Genomic DNA, 22,873 nt, shown 5'->3' on the forward strand with positions numbered 1-22,873 from the left:
AAAGCCCAGGACCAGATGAATTCTCAGCTGAATCCTACCAGGCCTTTAAAGAATTAATGCCAATACACTTTACATTATTTCATGGAACATACAAGGGTGGAATACTTCCAAATCATTCTCTAAAGTCAGTGTCATCCTCATACCAAACCCAGAAAGGATATATCAAGGGAAGAAAACTACAGAACAATATCCCTGATGAATGTCAACGTAAAAATTTTTATAAAATATTAGCAACTTGTATTCAACAATATATTAAAAAGATTGTACATCATGACTAAGTTGGTTTTATTCCAGGGATGCAAGGATGATTTAACATATGCAAGTAAATGAATAAATATATCAAATAAATAGAATTAAGGACAAAAATCACATAGTCTTCTTAATAGATGCAGAGAAAGTCTTTGACAAAATTAGGACTCATTCACCATCAAAGTACTGAAGAAACTAGAAACAGAAGGAACTTACCTCAACATCATAAAGTCTATGTACAACAAACCAAAAGCCAACATCATAGTGAATGGGGAAATACTGAAAGCATTTTCTTTAAAACTGAGAACAAGACAAGGATGTCCACTCTTACCACTCTTATTCAATATAGTACTAGATATTCTAGTCAAGTAATTAGGCCAAAGAAGAAAATAAAAGGTATAAAAGTAGGAAAGAAAGAAAAAAAAATTATCATTGTTCTCAGATGATATAATCCTATACTTAGAAGATCCAAAAAGTTCCATCAGAAGACTGCTAGAGCTTATAAACAAATTCAGCAAAGTAGCAGCTTACAAAATAAGCATAAAAATCAATAGTTTTCCTATACACCAATAATGAATCTGTGGAGAAATAATGAAATAATGAAAGAATTTCATTCACAAAAGACTCAAATGAACAGAGAACCCTAGGAATAAATCTAACCAAGAAAGTGAATAACCTCTATAATGAAAATTACAAAACACAGAAGAAAGAAACTAAATAAGACACAAGATGATGGAAAGATCTTCCATGTTCACAAAATAGGGCTGAGGAAGTGGCTCAGTGGTCAAGTGCTCCTGAGTTCAATCATAGGTAATCCCCTGCTCCAAAAAAAAATAGGTAGAATTAATATTGTTAAAATGGTCATATTACCCAAAAGCAATATACAGATTCAATGCAATTTCTATTAAAAATACTATTGAAATTCTTCACCGAACTAGAAAACATAGTCCTAATTTTCTTTTGGAAGAATAAAAGACCCAAAATAGCCAAAGCAATTCTAAGCCAAAAAAAAAAAAAAAAAAAAAAAAAACCCAAAAACAATGTTGGAGGCATTGATTTCAAATTATTTTACATAGCTGTAGTAAAAAAAATTCATGGCATGGCATAAAAACAGTTAGATAGATCAGTGGCACAAAATAGAAGACAGAGACAAACTCACACATCATGGTCATCTGATCCTTGACAGAGGTGGCCAAAATATACATTGGAGAAAAGAATCTTTTGAACAAATCATGCTAGGAGAACTGGTTATCCATATGTAGAAGAATGAGACTAGACCCTTGTTTCTAACCCTGCACAAAAATCAATTTGAAATGAATCAAAGACCTTTGAATTAGAACAGAAACTTTGCAATTCATAGAAGAAAATGTAGGGTCAACACTCCAACACACAGGTATAGGCAACAACTTCCTCAATAGAACACTTAACAGCTCAGGAAATAATGCTAAGAGTTAACAAATGGGATGGCATCAAATTAAATAGCTTCAGCACAGTAAAGGAAACAATTAGGAACATGGAAAGAAAACCTACAAAATGGGAGGATATCTTTTCTAGCTACCCTTCTGACAAAGGATTAATACCCAGAATATATAAAGAACTCAAAAACTTAACCCTAAAAAAAACCCTCCAATTAATTAATGACCAAATGAACTAAACCAATCATTATCAAAAGAAAAAATACAAATGGCCAACACATATTTTAAAAAAATGAACACATTTACTCTGTTGGTGGAATTGTAAATTAGTATAACCACTATGGAAATCAGTATGTAGGTTCCTCAAAAGAATAGAAACGAAGTCACCATATGACTTAGCTATACCACTTTTTGGTATCTTAAAGAATTAAAGTCATCATACTATAACAATATATGCATATCCACGTTTATAACAGCATAATTCACAATACCAAACTATGGAACCAGCTTTGGTGTCCATCACAGATGACTGGTTAAAGAAAATGTGGTATACATACACAATGGAGTTTTATTTGACCATAAAAAAGGAAAAAAAAATTATTTCATTTGCAGGAAAAGGAATGGAACTTGAGAACACTATGTTGTAAACTCAGAAAATCAAGAATCATATGCTTTCTTTCATATGTTGAAGCTAGAAAGAAAAAGGAAACGAAAGGTAGGGGAAAATCTCATAAAAGCTGAAGGAAGATCAGTAGAGAAAAGGAACCAGTAGGAGGGAGGAGGGAAGGGAAAGGGGAAATATGGAAAGATATTGGTCAAGTTACACTGTTAATACTGTAATATCATGTGCATGTATGAATATGTAACACAAATTCCACCATTTTGTAAAATCATAACATACCAATAAAATATGGATAAAGAGAATGATGATATAACATGGCACATAGCAGTATAACAGGAGGGACACAGAGCAGCTGGAGTACTCACAGGCAGTCACGATAGGACTCAAGGGTATGGTACTCCCTGGTTTTTAAGGGATGAGAGAACCTAAAGGGTCTTATCCTCTACAAACTTGCCTCCCTACTCCAAATAGGCAGGTGGATAGTGTTTTTTAATAATGACCATGAATTTTCAAAATATACTATCTGCAAATCATTGCTATCAGTATCTTCTGTCACTTGAACTAGGTTGTATTTTAGCTTAACAGAAGCTGAGGGGCTGCTAAGCTGATGCTCATATTCAAGATGCCCTTCTGGGTGAACTGTGGGACCTCTAGTAGGTGAAGACTGTTAACCTGGAAGTGTTTTAAACTTCAGGGAAGATGTTGGCAGTGGTTTTCATTTTTAAGCATGGTCATGAGGTCATGCTGGGAGTCTGGAGTAGGGAATGAACTTACAGATGTGCTCCTGGGCAGGCCTCTCAGCATTTTGGCCCTCCAGGCCTTAACATCTGAGCCCCTGGCACTGTCCACTTGCTCCCCTGCTTGACTGCCACACTCACTCTCCAACCTGAGCTTTCTCATGCCTCAGGTCATTGAAGACTAGGATCAGTTCCATACCTTCCTTCTCCTGGCCTGTATTCGAGGGGACATTTATCTAGGGATTTTACTCCAAGTATTTACAAGCAGAATAGACAAGAAACAGAAATGAAGGAAAGAAGGAAAGGAGAGATGGAAGACTGAAAGGAAGAGAGGGAGAGGAGGAAATGGAAGTGGGGAGAGAGAGAGAGAGAGAGGAATCAACATGAACAAAAAAATGAATAAACAAGTACTAAAACCCTAAGTACTACTTAGGAAATGAGGCTTACTATTTTCCATCTTCATGGCTTCATGCTCTTAGAATTTGGTTTGTTCAAATTTGCCTCTACAGCATCCTCTCACCTCCTCTTTATATACCCTGGGTCCCTGCCATGTCACTGTTCCTCTACCCTTTGACAAAGAGACCCCACAGACCCAAACTGAATTTCTGAAGGCTTGACAAGATGTTTTCATAGCTTTTTTTTTCCCCTTGTCGTCACTCAATTGTCCTTCAAGCGACTTCTAGAAGTTCCTGCTAAGCCTGCCTCTCAAACCTCTATCCCTAGACTGGACTTCTCTCCTGAGTGCTAGACCTCTGTTTCCAGGCAACTCTTAGATATTTATACTACAATAGCAACTTAAGTAAAATATGTATAAACAGTTACTCATTTTCCTTTTCTTGAACTTTTTTTTTCTCTTGAACTTCTAACATATTCTTTTACTTTCTGGCCTTACTCTTTATGTACCTTTCACTGGTGATTGCTAAACCACTCAATATTCTTCCTATTTGGCCCCTGTGATTTAACAGATGCTGCTCTGCAATGTCCTTCTTCCTCAGCTTTCAATGTTCAAATCCCTCTTGTCTTTAGAAACAACCACTGTCGAAACTCTCAAACCTCAAATGCAAGTGAGTTCCCTGCTCACTGACCCATGTCTACCATTTTTATCTGTGCTGTTCTAATGGCTCACATGGCATTAGATCCACTGTTCTCTTCCTAATCAGAGGATGACTGGGATAGCAGAGCATGTAGGATTCATCTCTGCATTTACCATAGCACCTCATGCTGCTGAGCCAAACCCAGGGCAGTTATCTGCCAACCACCAAATGAATACTTTTGAACACTCATCCTCCATTCTGACCTCTACTAAAGACAATGAGAAATGCCTGTTAAGATAACAACTTGGTTTCTGATCTCTAGGAGATTATACTCATTGTGGAGAATAGGTTAACAAATGCTAATTAATAAAAAGCAATAGCAAACAGTAGCAAGATCACTAAGGAGATATACTACACACATTCTAAGAAGACAGGTTCTATTTTTTTGAAACTAAATTGAATCTTAGTAATGAGTTTACATTGGATAAATGTTATGGTTTGGATCTGGAATTTTCCCCCTTGAAATCTCATATTATGAAAACATGGTCCCCAGTATAGCAAGGTTCAGAAGTGGACCTTTTAGTAAAAGATTAGATGATGATAGTTGTAACCTCATCAGTGGATAAATTCATTTGATGAATTAATAATTAGAATAGACTACTGGGTGGCAACTATAGGCAGGGGGAATGGCTGGAGGAAGTAGGTCATGGGTGACATGCCTTAGGGATCATATCTTGTTCATGGTTCATTCTCTTTCTCTTTCTCTTTCTCTCTCTCTCTCCCACCCCCCACCTCCCCTGCTCTCCTTCTGCTGCCTGCCTGCCATACACTGAGCAGCTTTCCTCTGCCATGCCCTTCCATCACGATGTTCTGCCTCACTTCAGGCCCAGAGCGACGGGAGTTAGTTGAACTTGGACTGAAACCTCTGAAACCATGAGCCAAAATAAAAACTTCCTCCTGTAAGTTGTTCTTGTCAGGCAGTTTGATCACAGAAACAAAAAGCTGACTAACAGACAGGTGAAGAGACAGACTTTCCAGTGGAAGCAAGTGTCAGAATAATAGGAACAGAAGTCAGAGCAAGTGTGATTTGCTCACAGAATTGTGAATGAAGTTGCTGTGATTAAGAAAGGAAAGGGGGAGGGGAGAAGGAGACCAATCATTCACCACATCCCTGCTGAGGCTAGAACATGGGTTAAGTGCCTTGTAGGCATTATTTCATTTAATTCATACAACAACACTGCAAAGTAAATAATATCATTGGTGATTTTATAAGCAAGCAGGCTGAGATTTGATGGTATTAAGTAACTGGCCAAGGTTACACAGGATTAGGTAGCAGAGCTGGGATTTGTAAAAGACAGCCTCCATGCTGTCTCTTCTAGAATAAAATGTAAACATCATGGGGTGTTTTCTTCAGGAAGGAAGGCGTCTTGTATTTATAGATAATTCAAGCTGTCAAACTATAAGCACAATGCATAATACTGTATGGCTCAGTACATGTTAGTTGATTCTGAATGCAAGTCTGCTTAAAAGTAAGAAGGTTCAGCTACCAGATGAGTGCTCTAAGGAGAAATGATCAAGAAGGTCAGTCCTGGAACTGGGCAATGTCTCCAGGCTACCAGGAAGCACAAAGAAGAGGTAGAGACTGAAGAGTGTGGGCATAGCTTTGTTGTAGCAAACACTCATCCTAAGAGGTGATGGAGGAAAGAGAAAATTACAAAGGAAACATACTTGGTCTCATTGGCACACCGGATCTTACAACCTTCCTTGGGAATCACCAAGCCCAGGTGCATTCGGAGCCTGCAGTTTGTGGGTCCTGTGTGTGGCCACACATGAGTTCCAGGGTGCATGATGGAATATTTGATCTGCATAGAAAATATGACACTTGATCAGTCATTTGTCAAAGTGTGGAGGAATTGCTAAATTAAATGACAGTTCAAAACTACTGTAAATTTGGATCAGAGTCTTTGTAAGACTCACAATTTATATTTGCATCTTCTTTTTGAAGCAAACTAAAATTAAGCACTCATATTTTTCACAGAGTGATAAACACTGAACATTTTCCACCCTCAATTCTGACGTTAACCATGAAATTATGTGTGATTAATAAGAGAGTAAAAAAAAGAGGCATTCACAGGAAATAATTATTTCTTTGTAAAGGTCAGCTCTTCCTTGTTCCTAACAATCCTGTTCTCCCCAGCACTGACCACACTCTAGGTACCTGTCCTCTTCTGCATCCTGTTGTCTCAGGGAACTTTTCTAGTAAAGTGCAGGTTTTAGGAGCTCCTTTACAGGCATTTTCATTTTTTCTTCCTGGAATAATAAATGATAAAAACCATTGTTAGACACAAATCACACGCAAGGTGCCATTATATGCACCCACAATTTAGAAGGCTGAGGTGGGATGACCATTTGAGTCCAGGAGTTTGAGTCCAGCCTGAGTGACATGGGGGGATCCTGTTTCAAAGACAGAAAGAAAAAGAGAAAGAAATATATTGTAGTAAAGCTTACACTTGTCTCATTTGGATCATAAGTGATGTAAATAGTCATGTTCATTGTAGGAATATGAAGGAGGAATGAACACATGAAGACAAAGTGTCTTCCCCTAAGAGATAGTTCCTGGAAGAGCAAGGACCTGAATTCTCCACTCAGCATTGGGTTAGACTCAGGATGTCTAATGGGTAAGGCACATGTTGAGTACTTACTGTTTCTCCAGTGGTAGGCAGAAGAGTGACCCTCCCAAAGATGCCTGCATGCTAATCCGGGGGAACTGTAAATATTTTACATTACGGAGCAAAAGGGATTTAAACTTGCAGATGGCATCAAGGTTTCCAGGGAGCTGACCTTACATAAGGAGATTATCTTGGATTAACTAGAGTGGCCCTATAAAAAAGGAACAAGAAGAGTCAGAGTGATACAGGACAAGAAAGACTTGACTGGCCATTGCTGGCTTTGAAGATGGAAAGAGGACACACACCAAGGAACATGGGAAGCTGGAACCTTTATAAGAGTGACACTTTGATTTTAGCAGAGACCCCTTGTGACTCCTTGAACTGTGAGATGATAAATGTGTGTTTTTTAAGTCATTAAGTTTGTGATGACTTGTTACACCAACCACAAGAAACTAATATATCCTTTAAGGAAGGAAAATATTGTATATTAGAAACCTAACTTAAAATGCATTTCTAGGACTATATTAAAGAGTTACAAAACCATATTTTTAATTGGAATTTAAGGACTTCTTCATTTACAGATCATTTTTTTAACTGTTGATAGAGAATGACATTTAAAAGAAGTGGAGGAGGGAGAAGTCTTTGATAGATGATGTTTTCTATGAGTAATTATGTCAGGAACACAGATTCTGGGAAAATCTTAAGTATCTTGGGTCATGCAAATTTCTTCACAACTGTAAAATCACTGTTCATTAGGGAAGATGTGCTCAGAATTTGCAACTGCATTTGCTCTCATGGGGGAGTAAAACAATGGATTTTTTAAAAAACAGAAGCATTTTAATTCCCCGTTCAAAATGCAAAAGGACTGCTACATCTAAAGCTGAGTTTAATTTTATTTAATTAGTGTTAGTTATGTCCTAAAATAGTCATATACTGAAAGCAAAATGAGAGTCACAATAGATGCAACCTAGAAGTATTTGCCTCAAACAGAACTCAATACTTTAGAGAATGACTTAAATATTTGATTTTTCTAAGTGATGTTTTTGCCTCTTAGGAGTAAAATGTTAGTAAAATGCTAATTTTGGTTATTAATGGAATACCTCAAATGAATGGAATGATAAATTGAGCAAATATTATACAAATGTACAAGTCATCACAGAGCATTTTTAAGCCCCAGCTTTCCAGGCCTTCCCATGATGCAGGCTCTGGGGATAGCTTGGCAGGAGTCCCTCATTCTCAGTTCTGGGCTATTGAGGCAGTGGCTGAGTGAGGCCAGTGGCTTCAAGAGCAACTAAGAGCAGCTGGACTTCCCACAGACACACGGGTGAGGGTTGAGCCTGGGCCACCAGGAGAACAGGTGTGCCTCATCTGAAAGATAAGTAATAGAGGGTAACCAAATGGATTATGTCCCTAGAATTTCCATGGGGACAGGACTGAATCACAGAGCATCTTTAGACTTTTAGACACATACTTTTAGACACATGTGCATCCTCCTAAAAAATAAAAAATTCCAAACTTACTGAGGGACAACATGATAATCAAAAAGATTGAATTTTTATGTCATGCATACTCAACCAGTTAAGTCTATGCAAGTATTAAAAAATCTGAAACATTTCTGGTCTCAGGCATCTTGTATTTGTATTTTTTTTTTCTTTTCTAAAAACACAGATTCTCTCTAGGGGAGAAATCTGTGCAGCAGATGTTCAACAGTCATGGGTTGATGCTGGTAATTGTAAGTATTCACGTGTGATCAGAATGTAATATTTCTATAGTGCTCACCCTGGACCTGGAACTGCTCTGCATACTTAGAGTGACCAAACTGATGTCCACAACACCCAGTAATGGAGGCACCGGTGTTGTGTTTTACAGAAGAGAAACTGACCCAGAGAGGTCACACAGTAACTGGCAGAGCAGAGAACTGGAAATTCAATCCACTCAGAACCCAGTTTTTGTCCAAGACCACCTCTCCATTACTGTTACTACAAGACCATCTCCTCACCACTGTTATTATTACAAAATGTGTTGTTGTTATATAATAAAAATGTATCACTGTCCATGTTGGATATCAATATGTCAGATCTTTTGTGGAGTGCTCATTGACCCTAGGAACAAGCTACTTTATACTTATGGCACCACTGTCATTGTCATTTTTGAGATGAGAAATTCCAGGCTCAGAGATTCAGGGGCATGCTTAGTAAGGACTGTAAACTAGGACTGTGGCTTCCAAACCCTGTGCTTTTAAGTATAATTTCACATCTTGTCACATCACGGATTAGAAGGTCTGCAGAGCTAATTCAATGTAACTGAAGTAGGAACACAGCAGTTGCAACTCAGAGTGACTGTGGTTGTTTTATTACTTTTCATCAAGCTTAAAGTGACTGCTAAGTATTAGTAAACTTTTTTTCTTTTTTTTAAATAGCCCCAGGAAAAGTTTCAACTGCTAATACAGATTTGAAAGAATGACTTGAATATATCATTTACATGTGGACATGCTTTATGAGGCATTTTCATGAAGCTAGGGATTTGGTTATATTCTTCCAAAGTTTCAAGGCTCTACTGCTGGGATGATGATATGTTCCATCTTGTGTGACAATTCTAATCAATTGGTTGCCTAGAATAAGGCTTTTGAGAAGGATTCAGAGATTAAACTTGAGCAGCTAGTTAATCAGTCAACACCATTTCCCATAGGCTTTAGAAAAAGTGATTGTGCAATAATTCCTAACTTTATTAAAATGCTGGCAAAATAGATGTTCCATAATATTCACATAGCAAGTGTGTGTGTGTGTGCACACTCTACCAAGTTCTCTACCGCTGAGCTACAAGCCCAACCCTGCACAGAGATTAAAAAAAAAAAAAATTTGTGAAGAAATATTCATTACTTTTATTTGCTGATCTATCTTTTCTTCTTCAGTTTGAAAAAGCTCATTATTCAAAAAGCAATGCAGATCAGTACTGATTATTGTATGCAGAGAATTACATTAGTCTGCTAGGGCTGCCATTAGCAACATACCACAGACTGGGTGGTTTAAACAACAGAAATTTATCTTCTCATAGTGCTGGAGGCTGGAAGTTCAAGATCAAGGTGTTGACAGGTTTGATTTCTTCTGAGGCCTCTCACTTGGCTTGTAGATGGCCAACTTATTGCTGTGTCTTATGTGACCTTTTATCTGTGTATGCATGTCTCTCGTATGTTTTCCTCAGATCAGACCCCTACCCTTACGACCTCATTTACTCTTAACTACCTCCCTTAAGGACCTATCTCCAAATACAGGCACATTGGGGAGTTAGGCTTCAACATATGAATGTTGGGGAGGACAAAATTCAGTCTAGAACAGAGATCTACCATGATGTTGGTTCCTATTTAGATACAAACAAAACTCCCAGTCACAGCTCCATGGGCTTTAACTATCCAGCACTAAGCTTTCCAAACTCAATTAGACAAACTTTAAGTCTTCACTAAGCCAGATATTCACTGACCTCTTTGAATTTGAGCTCTCCGTGTAGCCACCTCTGTCCTGCCACCTCCCTTCCCCATGTCTTCTCTCACCCCTTCCATGCCAGGATTGCTTCTTCTGTTTTTCAGTTGCAACATCTGGGATGGCAGCTACCTTCAGAGATTCTTCCTGCTTCTGTGCAAGTTATGACACTAATTGCTTCCAAAATTATTTTTTACATTATTAATCTATTTTCAGAAAATAGTTACTGGGTGCTTTCTAAATGCCCAAAACCACAAGTAGAAGGCCATAAAGAACGTTCATAAATCTTCAAAAGATAGAAACTATGTGATTTATATTCTTTTATGATAATAAAACTAGAAATTAATTTTTAAAAGATGAAAGAACTAAAACAAATTGACATGCTTCTCTCTCTCTCATACATACACACAAACACACACACACCTAAATTATTTGTGAATTGGGACAGAAATGCAATCTTTTAGTAAAATCTCAAATAAAAACACAATACATCATAGTTTACGGAATGCGTCCCAAGATACGTCTAACAATTAGTCCATAGCTCTAATGCTTTCACTAACAGAGAATAAAAATAAATTTACTAAGGAGTACCAATGAAAAGGTTTTAAAGAACAATTTAAAAAACCACCACCACTACCAACAATGACACAAAACAAGGAAGAAAATATATAACAGCAGAAATTAAAAAGCACATCATAATACTATAAGAGAAGCAATTTTATGAGCTTTTTAAAACATCAGAATAGCTAGGACTTTGATACAGTTAGGAAAGAAAAAAAGAACATGCAAATTCTGCTGCATGGGAAGAACTTAAAAAAGATACTAAGAAAGTAAAAAGCATACAGAATTATTGTAGAGAGTTCATGGAAAATCAGGTATAATGAAACTGTGAAAATTTAAAAAGGAAATGTTGCCTTCAGTCAAGTTTTTTTCTCCATTATTTATTTTTTTCCTTGCTTAATCTTTCCATATCCCTATAATTCTTTGCATATTTCAACTTTACTCAAGCACTGGTAAATTTTCTGGAAGTTACTGACAGGATATATGCTATTCTGAAGCATTGCCCTGGGAAGCCTGATAGCTTCTATGAAGCATAAAAAATATTAATGAAACTGAAGTATGAGGTGAATGCTTAAGTGCCAGTAGAATTAACTCATTTTAGTGACACATCATAGAGAAATTTGCATGTTGCCCACATATGGGTCATATAGCTCCCTTAAAAAAATTCTTGCTGGAAAAAGCTCTAGAGTAACATGAAATCATGTGCTATCTCTCTAAATGGATGCATCCTCAAAAATATTATGAAATAGTTTCTCTTATGTAGGAACTGTTCTGAAAGCATAACTGAGACAAACCACTGTCCTTATTTGTCTTTTAATATAAACTGTGTAGCTAAAGATGTGCATCACATGGTGTTTGATCATCAAAATGGATTTACTTTTATATGGCTATTTTAACAAAGGTTAAGTTGACTTTGCAAGACAATTGGAGAGAACCTTAAAGTTCAAATCTCATCTTAAAGACAGATTTACATGTTAACTCATTGACCATACGTAGAAGATCTATCTATGTGTCTAGGTATGGGTTAAGCTCAGGAATTATAAAGTTGAACCTGAAATATTTCCTATTTTTGAAGAGCCCTGTAGTTATTAATATCTTGTCACTCAATGTGTTGTATCTGTGTCCAACATCTCTCACCAAGGTGGCATCACCCACATTTTATAGAAGCAAATGAAGCTCAGGGATGCTCCTAAGACATCGAAAGGCTACAGAGAACAGTGTAGAAGTCAGGAGCTCACCTTGTTGCCACAGTGTAAACTGGCTCCAGTCACCCTTCTCCCTCAGGTTTTCATCTTCAGGCAGGAAGAGACCTTTGGCTTTATCCATCACTGCAAGTCCTTCATCACGGATTAATTTCCAGTTTCTTTCTAAAGACTAGAAGGAAGGTTTTGGTTTCATTGGACTGAAAATATGGCTGGTAGAACATTTTATAATGATTATCAGAGGTTTTTTTTTTTTTTTTATTTAACCAAATTATGAAAATTTTGCTCTCATCTAGATTGCTTATTTCAATTTTCTCTAGCACCTTTTATCAAGGATGTAAAAAAGAAACGAAACAATCTCCTACTATTTTTCTGAACCAAATCCCTTTGCTGAATAAACATTTCAAAAATTCCTAGAAATCTCAGAAAATAATTCCTTCTTCCATAATTATTTCTTTTAAGATTTGCCTAAAGGTTGTTTTCTTCTTTATTTATTTTTAAATCCATAACCTAACAAAAGCACTGGATTACAAATTACAGATTTAATTTCACCTTTCTATAGAATTCCTTACAAGGCTTCCATTCAACATAGTAAGTATTGAACTTCCAAAGACAGGAAATGTGGCCATTGGAGCGTTTGATCGTTCATTATAAAATTGACAGAAAAAAACATAGCAAATAGGTTCCTCAGTGTTTAGAATTCAGACAAACAAAAATATTTCCTTGACTTCTTATTTATGAGGCATCTTTAGCCTTAGCTTGAACTTATAACTGCCAGACCGTTGGAGTGGTCAGGTGGGAGCAGGTAGATCTGGTGGAAGATCCTCCTGGCCATCCTCCCCATCACACTGTGCTGCCAGTCAGGGGTGGGTTGGCAATGGCATGGTAGTAGTGGGGGCAAGCAGGCAGGGCTAAGCATCCAAGTAGACAACTGAGATGAGTTGCTGTCAGAAGAAAAGAATAAAAATAGCTTTTATACAGTAAAAAAGAGACAAAGATGTGTAGATAAACCAAGATTTTGGAAATGTGGATTATTTCAATCATTTATATATCAGAAGAAAATGGATGAAATAGTTGAGGATATGCATATGCAGAAAAACAGGAACACACTGGCTGGTCTCATTAAGAATCTAGGGGCCAGATACAAGTGTTTTAAGAGCAGAAAATTGGAACTAATCAGTCATAAGGGGTAAAAATTTGATGCAAAATATGAAAACAGCATTCTCTAAAAATAGACTAAGTTGTGTTGTAAAACAGTTCTCTATCTTTTGCATTAGTCAAGTTTAATGACTTATAATTGAGTAAAACAAAGCATGAGATAGTGTATAAAGCATTTTACCATCCCATGTTTTATTAATTCATGATTTAGTATAAAAAAATTAGGATGACTGATTAAGGACTCCAAAAAACAGTTATTCTCATATTTGTATGAAAACATAATGCCAGCCGCAGTCAAGTCAGTGTGAAATTTGGTCTGTAGCTGCCTTTATTCATGTTTTAAGAGTGGTTTAAAGTTTGTCCACATATAGTGCAGGCTGTAACCTACTCTTGTAGGAAGAAAGTCCATCTCAGACTATCACCAATGGCCAACTGCTCAGACAACATTCAAATTAAGACATGAACTGTAACCAATAGGGCTATATCTCCACCTCACTTCTGTTTTCTACATATGATCTCCTTTTCTCTGACTACACAGGGGTGGAACATTCTAAATTTTGAAGGCAGACTGCCATCTGATTCTGGAATTACAAATAAAGTCAACTGAGATCTTTAAAACTAGATTTATTGTTATTTTCACTTCTAACATCAGCGGAAATTTTTTGAAATATTATGTGAAAATATTAGTTATTAAAATATTGTGGGGAGAGAGACTTTGATTAGAGATTGATTTTATAATTCTCTTTCTGTAAAATCCACCCATTAATTTGTATCAACACCTACACATGCTTCTTCCATCACCCTCCTGCTGTGGTGCTGGTCATTTGTCCTTAGTTAGTACTCAGTTCACCAATGAGTATATACATATATATACATATATGTATATATATGCAGTCACTCATATATATATATATATTTTTTTTTTTTTTTTTTTAACCCCAAGTAGGCAGTTTGTAACTAACAAATCCAAGATTGCAGTTCAAGAAGACACTCTCAAAAGTCCTCACTTTGGCATGTTCTCATATTGAGAGAATTTGATGGTTTTGTCAAGAACCTTAAAATCATGGAAAAGAAAAAAAATTCACCCCAGGACTTTGCAGTATGTTCACATCTTCTTAAATGCACCTAAATTGCCAACTCAGTGCTGGTATTGTAACTTGTTCAAGTTGCTAGATAAATCTGTTAGATTCTTGTTAAATTGTCACACAGACAAGGAGAGAATTACCTCTCTAACACATGAAATTACTTTTCAAATGAGGTTATTGGCACCTTATAAGGGCAAGCTCTTCCCTCCTGGAATTTTAGAAGTTTCATTTCTTTTGAAAGCTGATTTTAGGGGCATGGTTGGAAAGAGTTGATTTTTTTTTTTTTTTTTTGTTACTAAAATAGGGCACAAAACCCTAGGGGAAATGTTCAAGTGACTGCATCACTCAACACAATTTAAACTTTATTAAGAACGGCTGTCTTTTAATGTGAAATGTCATTCCTGTACCTTTCACCCTCAGCCTCCCTGGGAAGTGTTATCAAGGTACTTTTCCATAGATACTAATGATTAAAAAAAACAACAACAACACAACTTTAAAGTGTGGCACATGTGTTGGGATGACAGAATCAGGGGCAAAAGAGAAAACTAATGCAAAGGGCTCTCCCCAGTACTGACCCCAAATACTTGTGCCACAGACGTGCACCATTCTGTGATGGTTAATCTTGATTGTCAACTTGACTAGATTGAGAGACACCTAGAAATTTGTTATGCACGCTTCTGTGTGGGTGTTTCCAGAGATGATTGGCTTGTGGGTCAGTGAACTGAAAGGGAGAGACCCACTCTGAGTGTGGGCAACACTATAGGCTGGGACCCTGGACGGAACAAGGCAAGAGGAGGAAGCTCACACATGCTTGACTCTTCTTGAGCAGGCATTTTTTGCTGCTTCCATCGCCTGTGGAAGTCAGACTCTAGCCTTTGAATGCAAACTTGTATCAGTAAGTCTCCAGCATTCCAGTCATTAGTCTCATGCTAGGGCTGTATCATTGGCCTTTTTCTGTACTGAGGCTTCCAGCTTCTTGGATCCAGCAGCTACTGGTTTTCCTGACTCTCTACCAGAGCAGTAGCCACTGTGGTATCATTCAGCCACTGAGTATATAAAACAATCGCCTCTTATATGAACACTCTATTCATCTGGAGAACCCTGACTAATACACTATCCAAGCACTACATAGATTTCTAGTTTATTTCCATTAATGCTATTACTCATTATTTTCTCTTTTGACTTCAATACTGTGTCACAGAATTTTATAGTCAGAAGAATCTTCCTGTTGACCTCATGGAAATTTCTTTACCTTAGGGATGACAAAATGACCCTTAGAGTGGTTAATGAGCTTAACAGCCCAGTTAGACTCACCCTGCTGTTGCCCTCTTGGTCATTCTTAAGGCTTCTGAGGAAGAGGAGTGGATCAAACTTAGGCACAGGGATTTCAGTCTGCATTGGGCTCTGGGGTCCTTGTTCCCCTCTAGGGAACAGGAGTAATTGTGGGGTCCCCCAGCTTCCTATGTACCCATCAGGGGCAGGTAATTTTGAGGTGCTCAGAGAGATATGTGCTTCCAGCTTGCATTGTGCAAAGGGTGCAACTCAAAGACAGCTCACATCCTTGGTAAGGACAAGTGGAGAAACTAAGTGAACCAAAAGAGCAACAGTGAAACCCAGTGACATAAAGAAAAATGATGTAGTGGTAACAAAAATCATGATCTCCTAAGAATTTCAATGTAAACACTTTTTTGAGCAAAGTGAATGACTCCATTCAGGGGTATTTTCCAATTTTGAAATGACATACAGGGTATTTAGGGAAAAATCTGGGATGGGACCTGAAAATGTTTTTAACCACATACCAAGGAACCACATTTTATGAGATTCAGATCATTACAAGAGATTAAAACCAAATCTAATTACACAGTATGCATGTATCTTAGTCCATTTGGATTGCTATGACAACATAGTATAGATGGGCTGGCTTACAAACAACAGAAATTTAGTTTTCAGTTCTGGAGCCTGGAAGCCTAAGATCAGGAATTGGCAGATTTGGTGTCTGGTGAAGGACTGTTTCCTGGTTCACAGATAGTGACTTTTCACACTAAACTCGCAAGGTAGAGGAGGACAAGGCAGCTTTCTAGGTCCTCTAATCCCATTTAGGAGGGTTTTACCCTCATGAACTAATTGTATCCCGAAGACCTCACCTCTTATACCATAATCTCAGGGGTTAGGAGTTCAACATATGAATTTGGGGGAGGGAACACAAGAACATTCAGGCTACATGTGTGTAGGAGGTAGAGAGTGAAGAGAGAGGGAATATGAATTTTATTCACAGGAATATCACTCAGGTTTTAGAGATGGAAAGGAATACCATTGTGTAGGAAATTTCAGCAAAAACTTGAATGTTCACAGAGAGCAAGCAATGCCTACAGTTTTAAGAATCTACCTTGAAATATGATTTCCTTTACTTTAAATTCATCCATTTCATAAAACTGAAAAGAGAAACTAATAGTACTGGCATTTTAGCTGGGAGACAAAAGTTTCTAAAGCATATTTTTTCTTGTGGCTACACATAGCTAAGAAAACAGATATGACTGTCATTCCAGTGGCAAGTGGCTTTGTAAATCCATCACCAATTCTTCTATTTTTTTTAATTAATTTTTTATTTGTTCTAGTTAGTGTAGATGACAGCAGAATGCATTTATACATTTTGATAAATCATACAAAAATGAAGTGTAATTTCTCATTTTTCTGATTGTACATATTATAGGATCGCACAGTCATGCAGTCATATATGTACATGAGGTAATAATGTCTGTCTCACTCTACTATCCTTCCTACCCCCATCCCCTTTCCCTCCCTTCACTTAATCTAAAGTAACTATATTCTTCCCTAGCAGCCCTGCCCCCGCTCCCATCCACATAGCAGAGAAAACATTTGGCCTATTTCCGCTTAGCATGATATTCTCCAACTCCATCCATTTACCAAATACCATAATTCCATAATTCCATTCTTCTTTAAAGCTGAGTAATATTCCATCCTTGAGTTAAAATGTCAGCTACATTTGGCACTCTAGCCATCTATAAAGAGATTTTCCAGTTCCAAGTCCTATTAATCCCACAATCCACCCCAGTTGGCCTTAATCCCAGTGCTCCATTTAGGTAAGAGCCATTTCCTCATCTTCCTGGTCAACTTACCCATTCCATTTGATAGTGCATTTTTCTCTTCCATGTCAAATTCATTTAACACCTATTTTTAAAATACTCTCTTAATATTAAATTCTTGCAGAAAGTCTTTCTTTTGGGGTTGAGGGTATAGCACAGTGGCAGAGCTCATGCTTACATGCAAAGCCCTGGCTTCAATCCCCAGCACCAACCAAAAGCAAAAGACAACATTCTTTTGAAAAGTAAACCATAGCTAATAATTCTTACTTGTCTATTTTTATTAAAACTGTTTTTTATACCATTTAAAGATCCATGTTTTTTAAGTCAAATATTACTACAGATCTTAAGAAATACCTATCTTTTACTCAAATCTTCCCTAACCCTGAAACTAACTCCCAACTGGTTCTTTTAAATATTTATTCTATTATTTAACTGCTTATATCTAAATAATTTACTGGCAATACCATTCTTGACATTAATTTTAGACATTTTCACCCACCTACCAGGGAAGGTTAACAATTTAACAAGTTGATGTCTTTTTCTTTTCCCTCTTTTTTATCCTAGTGATACAGTTAATTTCACAAATCTTTCATACTTCTGGGTAAATTCACATTCAGATTTTATAATATTATGACAATGAGTTATCATTCACACTTGACTTGAGTTGTAAATGATTACACTTCATTTTACGTGCAGCTTTTAAAAAATTCTGCCCTTTTGTTGACTTAATTATCTAATATGCTTAACACCATTTCTTCACCAACTCTGGAAGAGTACTAAAAAAAGTCTTTTGAGCATGCCCAATCCAAAAATTTGAAATCTAAAACACTCCAAAATCTAAAATGTTTTTGCAACAAGAGGAAATTCCCACACTGTGAAAATGTTTCATGCAGATAATTATTTATAATAAGGTATAAAATTATCATATGAAAGATAAATGCTCTTTGTGTTTATACTTGTGTCCCATCCCCTAGATATCTTATCATGTACATGCAAATATTCTGAAATTCCAAAATCTGAAACACTTCTGGTTCAGACACTTATGATAAGGACCACTGCACTTGTATTTTGACTCTTTGTTAAAGATGTCATAGAGTCTATTACTTTCTTTCTTTTTCTGTTTTTCTAAAAGGACCCTCCAGGAGCTAACCTGCTTTGCTATACTGTGGACCAGTGGCTCTCTGAGCTTCATAGAACGTGCCTTGGCCTCTGGTATTGGGCTCCCTAACTATTCAAGTCTAGTTTCTGAGAAAGGACACATGAGAGATGAAATTGCATTTCCGAAAACATCTGAAGCTATTCTTACTTGATTAAAAGTGACTATGGGCTGGGGAGATAGCTCAGCTGGTAGAGTGCTTGCCTTGCAAGCACAAGGCCCTGAGTTGAATCCCCAGTACCAAATAAAAAAAAAAAAAAAAAAAAAAAAAAGAAAGCGACTATTAATGGGCAGGTGTTCAGGCAGTAAATTTATTTACCTAGTTTGTAATCTTTTTTATAAGTTTTCTTGCTATATAGTGTGATTGTCATTTTATTTTTGAAATATATAAGTGAAAAATAAAGATTGAATATATTCATAGTACACAATGTGATGTTTTTTATATGTATACAATGTGCAATGATTACCATAAATAAACAATTAACACAGTGATCACTATCCATGCCATATGTTTGATCCCTAGATGTGTTCATCTTACAAGTGAAAGTTTGTACCCTTTGACAAGCACAAGTATCTCCCCATGTCCCATATCCTTATCCCATGGCACCCACCATGCTACTCCTCTCTGCTTTGACTTTCCTAAGATTCCACATATATGATCACAAAGTAGTTGTCCTTCTGAGTTCTGCTTATAATATCCTCCAGGCTCATCCAGGTTGTCACGAATGGCAATACCACCTTCATAAATGTGGAATATACAGTGTTCCACTGTATGTATGTATCACTCATTTGTGAATAGACACAGGTTATTTCCATATCTTGGCTATTTTGGTTAATTCTGCAGTGAAGAGGGAGGTGCAGACATATGTTTCAGATACTGATTTCATTACCCTTGGATATATATCCAGAAGCAGGATTTCTGGATCACATAGCAGTTCTATTTTTAATTGTTTGAGGAACCTCCTCACTATTTTCCACAGTGGCTGTGCAATTTATATTCCTCCCAACAGTGTACAAGTGTTCTCTTTTCCACATCCTTGCTACCACTTGTTACGTCTTATTTTTCATAGTAGCCAACCTAAGGTATGAAGTGGTGCCTCGCTGCGGTTCTGATTTGCATTTCCCTGATGATTAGTAATGGAGAGCATTTTTCGTATACTTATTGGCCATCTGAAAAACGTTTCTCCAGGTTCCTTGTCCATTTTTAATCAGATCTGTTATTTTTGCTTTGAGTTGCATGAGCTTCTTACATATTTTAGATAGAAATTCCTTATCAGATATTTAGTTTGCAAATATTTTCTCCCATCCCATAGGTTGCCTTTTTGTTGATTGGTTTGTCTGTTGTGCAGGAGTTTTTAGTTTGACACAGTCCTGCATGTTTGTTATTATTATTGTTAGCCTGTGCTTTTGGGGCCATAACAAAAAAAAAAAAAATCATTGCCAAGACCCATGTTCTTTTTAACTTTGAGAGCATAGCTGTATTACACTGCAAATTTTAGTGCTACTATTGGAAAATCTGATGTCTTTTGGATTCCTCTTTCTTTTTCTTTTCTTCCTTTTTGGCCTCTTACAGAGGCTTTCAAAGAGTCAGACTCTTATGTTTCTAAAATTTTTTTATTTTGGGGGGCTTTTAGAGTTTGAACTCAGGGGCACTTGGCCACTGAGTCACACACCCAGCCCTATTTTCTATTTTACTTAGAGACAGGGTCTCACTGAGTTACTTAGTGCCTTGCTGTTGCTGAGGCTGGCTTTGAACTCACAATCCTCCTGTCTCAGACTCCCAAGCTGCTGGAATTACCGCACCCAACTTGATTCTGTCACTTATTAGCCTTGTGATATGGGATAAGGTACAGAATGCTGTGTTTCAAATTTCTCATTTAAAAAGTTTCCCTCGGGGGTCTAGGAGAAGACTAAGTGTGTTAAGAGGACATGTACTATATACAAATACTGCACAGCTATAATGAAAATAATGAGAATTTTAAAATCTTCTCTTTCTGGTATCCTGAAATTTCATGGCAATGTGTTTTAGTGTTACAGCTGAACACTCCATGAGGCCTTTTAGTATGGAAATAAACACTTTCTTCCCTGGCCATTTTCTAGGATTATTTCTTTAAAAATAACATCTTCCCTGTTTTCTCCTATTCTCTCTGCAACTGCTTTTATTTGTATTTTGGACATGTTACATTGAGCCTCTAATTTTTGTATTTTTCATCTTTGCCTTTTTATTTTTCCTTCTGGGAGCTTTTCCTGAACATATCTTCTGACAATGCTAATAAATTCTTATTTTGCAAATCCCAAGAGTTCTTTCTGGGTCTTTGCTCCTCTTTGTATTCTTGCTCCTTTTTTTCTATCCTTGTTTTTTGGGTATACTATCCCTTATTATTGCTCTAAGTACATTAGAGGTATTATTTCAAGTTGTATTTTCTGTTTCCCTGAACTAAAGCATTTCTTTTGTTTCTTTTGTTCTTTGTAGTTCATGCTGAAGATCTCCTCAATCTTTGGTAATCCTTGGTTAACATTTCTATAAAAATGAACGAGCCTTTGGATATCTTGTGTGAAATAGCAGGGTCTGTGACTGATGGTCACACTGTCAAGCCAAATTTTTTTATTGGGGACCCTAAAAAGTCAGTACAGACAGGCCTACTCTTTGAGACCATGAAGCTTCTTTAGTTGTTATAATCCTGGGTCCCTTAAATTCCTTCTTTGGAATCCTCTCTGCAATACTCTGGTTTCTGCTTTCTTGGAACTGACAAATCAGATAATTCTGGTTTCCATTTCAAAAGATGATATTCATCTATTGTTGTCTCTCTCTGACAATTTAAAAAAGTTTGTACCATTTTTATTCTTTTTACTGTCACTTAAAGTAAGGGGTTCATATAGGATATGTTAAACACATATATTTAGTTTCATGTAATTATTCTTTATTTATATTTTCTATATATCTCTAACTGCTTTTTCCTGTTTACCTTCTTATTACTAGACTAGAAGAAACTTATAATATGTAATTCAACTTCTTAGTGGACTTTAGAGACAAAATCATATGCCTGCAAAGCCCTTTACAAGTCTCTCAAATACATCTTTAAAAGATCACTGAACTCAAAGTAATGTTTCATGTGATAAATAGGCAGGACAGAGAGAGGGAGAGAGTGAGAAGTGAGGAAATATTTTCAGCATCATATTTCACATTTTGAATCAAACTCTGCTAATCTGTGTACTGATTTACTGTCAACCTAATTTCTTTTTGCCTCTTGGGCTATATACTTTGCTTGCATCACTTGGTTGATATACCCCCAATTCTATGAGGTGCTCAGGTGATGATAAAATGATTATAATGCTTCAAGCTTGACAAGAAGTTTTAATTTTGTTCTAATCAATCAAAATTGGTCCAACTGAACTTTAAATATTTTCTTCTATGGAAGAACAGAGGACTGTTCAGAGTAACACTTCTGCTGAGGCAGTAAGCGTTGCACATTGCTAAGTAAGGAGAACTACTAATGAAAGCCACCAATGGTATTAATTGGCTAAACTGACAGTAACAAAACAGCAAAGACGGAGTGGTTCAAACAACAGCAATCTATATCCTCACAGTTCAGGAGGCCAGAAGCCCATGGTCAAGGTGCTGAAAAATTTGATTCCTATCAAGGTCTCTCCTGGGCTTACAGATGGCCATCTTCTCATTGTGTCCTCACATGGCCTTTCCTCTGTGTGTGATGGGCTGACAGATCTGGCTCCTTGAGAATGTTATAGGCCAGACTCTAAAGGAAATGACTAAACAGACTCCATTTTGCTCTGAGACTCCATGCTATGTAGGAAATAAGCTTCTCCCATTGAAACACCCTGCCTCTGTACCCATCATCAGTTACTTAGCGTGACATGTTTAATAATATACAATGGCAACTCCTATGTAGTAAAAATTGCTCTCCTTTGACCTCTATTGCTCTTAACCAATGTACCATGTACACAGTAATTGTGTGGATGTTAGCAACCATTCTTTAGTTTGTACCTAGGTAAGGGTCAGTTTGACTCACTTCCCCCTCTGTTGATGATCTCATTATGTTAGTTTGTAATTTTGAATCATAGCAAGAGACACTTATGATTGATGTGATTTTTGGTATAAGAACCCCTACAACCCTGTGGTCAGGGCTGTTTTCCCAATAGCCTTTTTTGGGGGGCATTGTGTGAGACAATCAGCTGGCCAGCTTAATAAAGACTCTAAAATTTGGACTTCTCAGTGGTGATCGGCCTGTTCTTAAGTTGCACCCCATAACATGTGGGCATGCACTCCTGGTGCCTCTCTGTGATTTTAAACTTTCTCTTCTTATAAGGACTCCAGTCAGGTAGGATTAGGGCTCACCTTAATGGCCACTTTTTAACTGCCTCTTCAAAGCCCATCTCCAAATACATT

General features: G+C 37.0%; 1 protein-coding gene across 5 annotated transcripts in view; it reads right to left on the bottom strand.

The window, feature by feature from the left end:
* ASPH (aspartate beta-hydroxylase) overlaps positions 1-22,873 on the bottom strand; it is a 247,931-nt gene that overhangs the window by 16,570 nt on the left and 208,488 nt on the right. For all 5 annotated transcript variants that reach the window (XM_079156072.1, XM_079156074.1, XM_079156073.1 and 2 more), the window contains 3 exons: positions 12,002-12,137; positions 6,276-6,367; positions 5,786-5,919 (listed from right to left, as the gene is read on the bottom strand). In XM_079156072.1, coding sequence (XP_079012198.1) covers positions 5,786-5,919; positions 6,276-6,367; positions 12,002-12,137 — 362 coding nt within the window. The remainder of the gene's footprint in view (positions 1-5,785; positions 5,920-6,275; positions 6,368-12,001; positions 12,138-22,873) is intronic.

This window comes from Sciurus vulgaris (assembly GCF_902686455.1).
Source record: "Sciurus vulgaris genome assembly, chromosome: 1".
Classification (NCBI taxonomy): domain Eukaryota; kingdom Metazoa; phylum Chordata; class Mammalia; order Rodentia; family Sciuridae; genus Sciurus; species Sciurus vulgaris.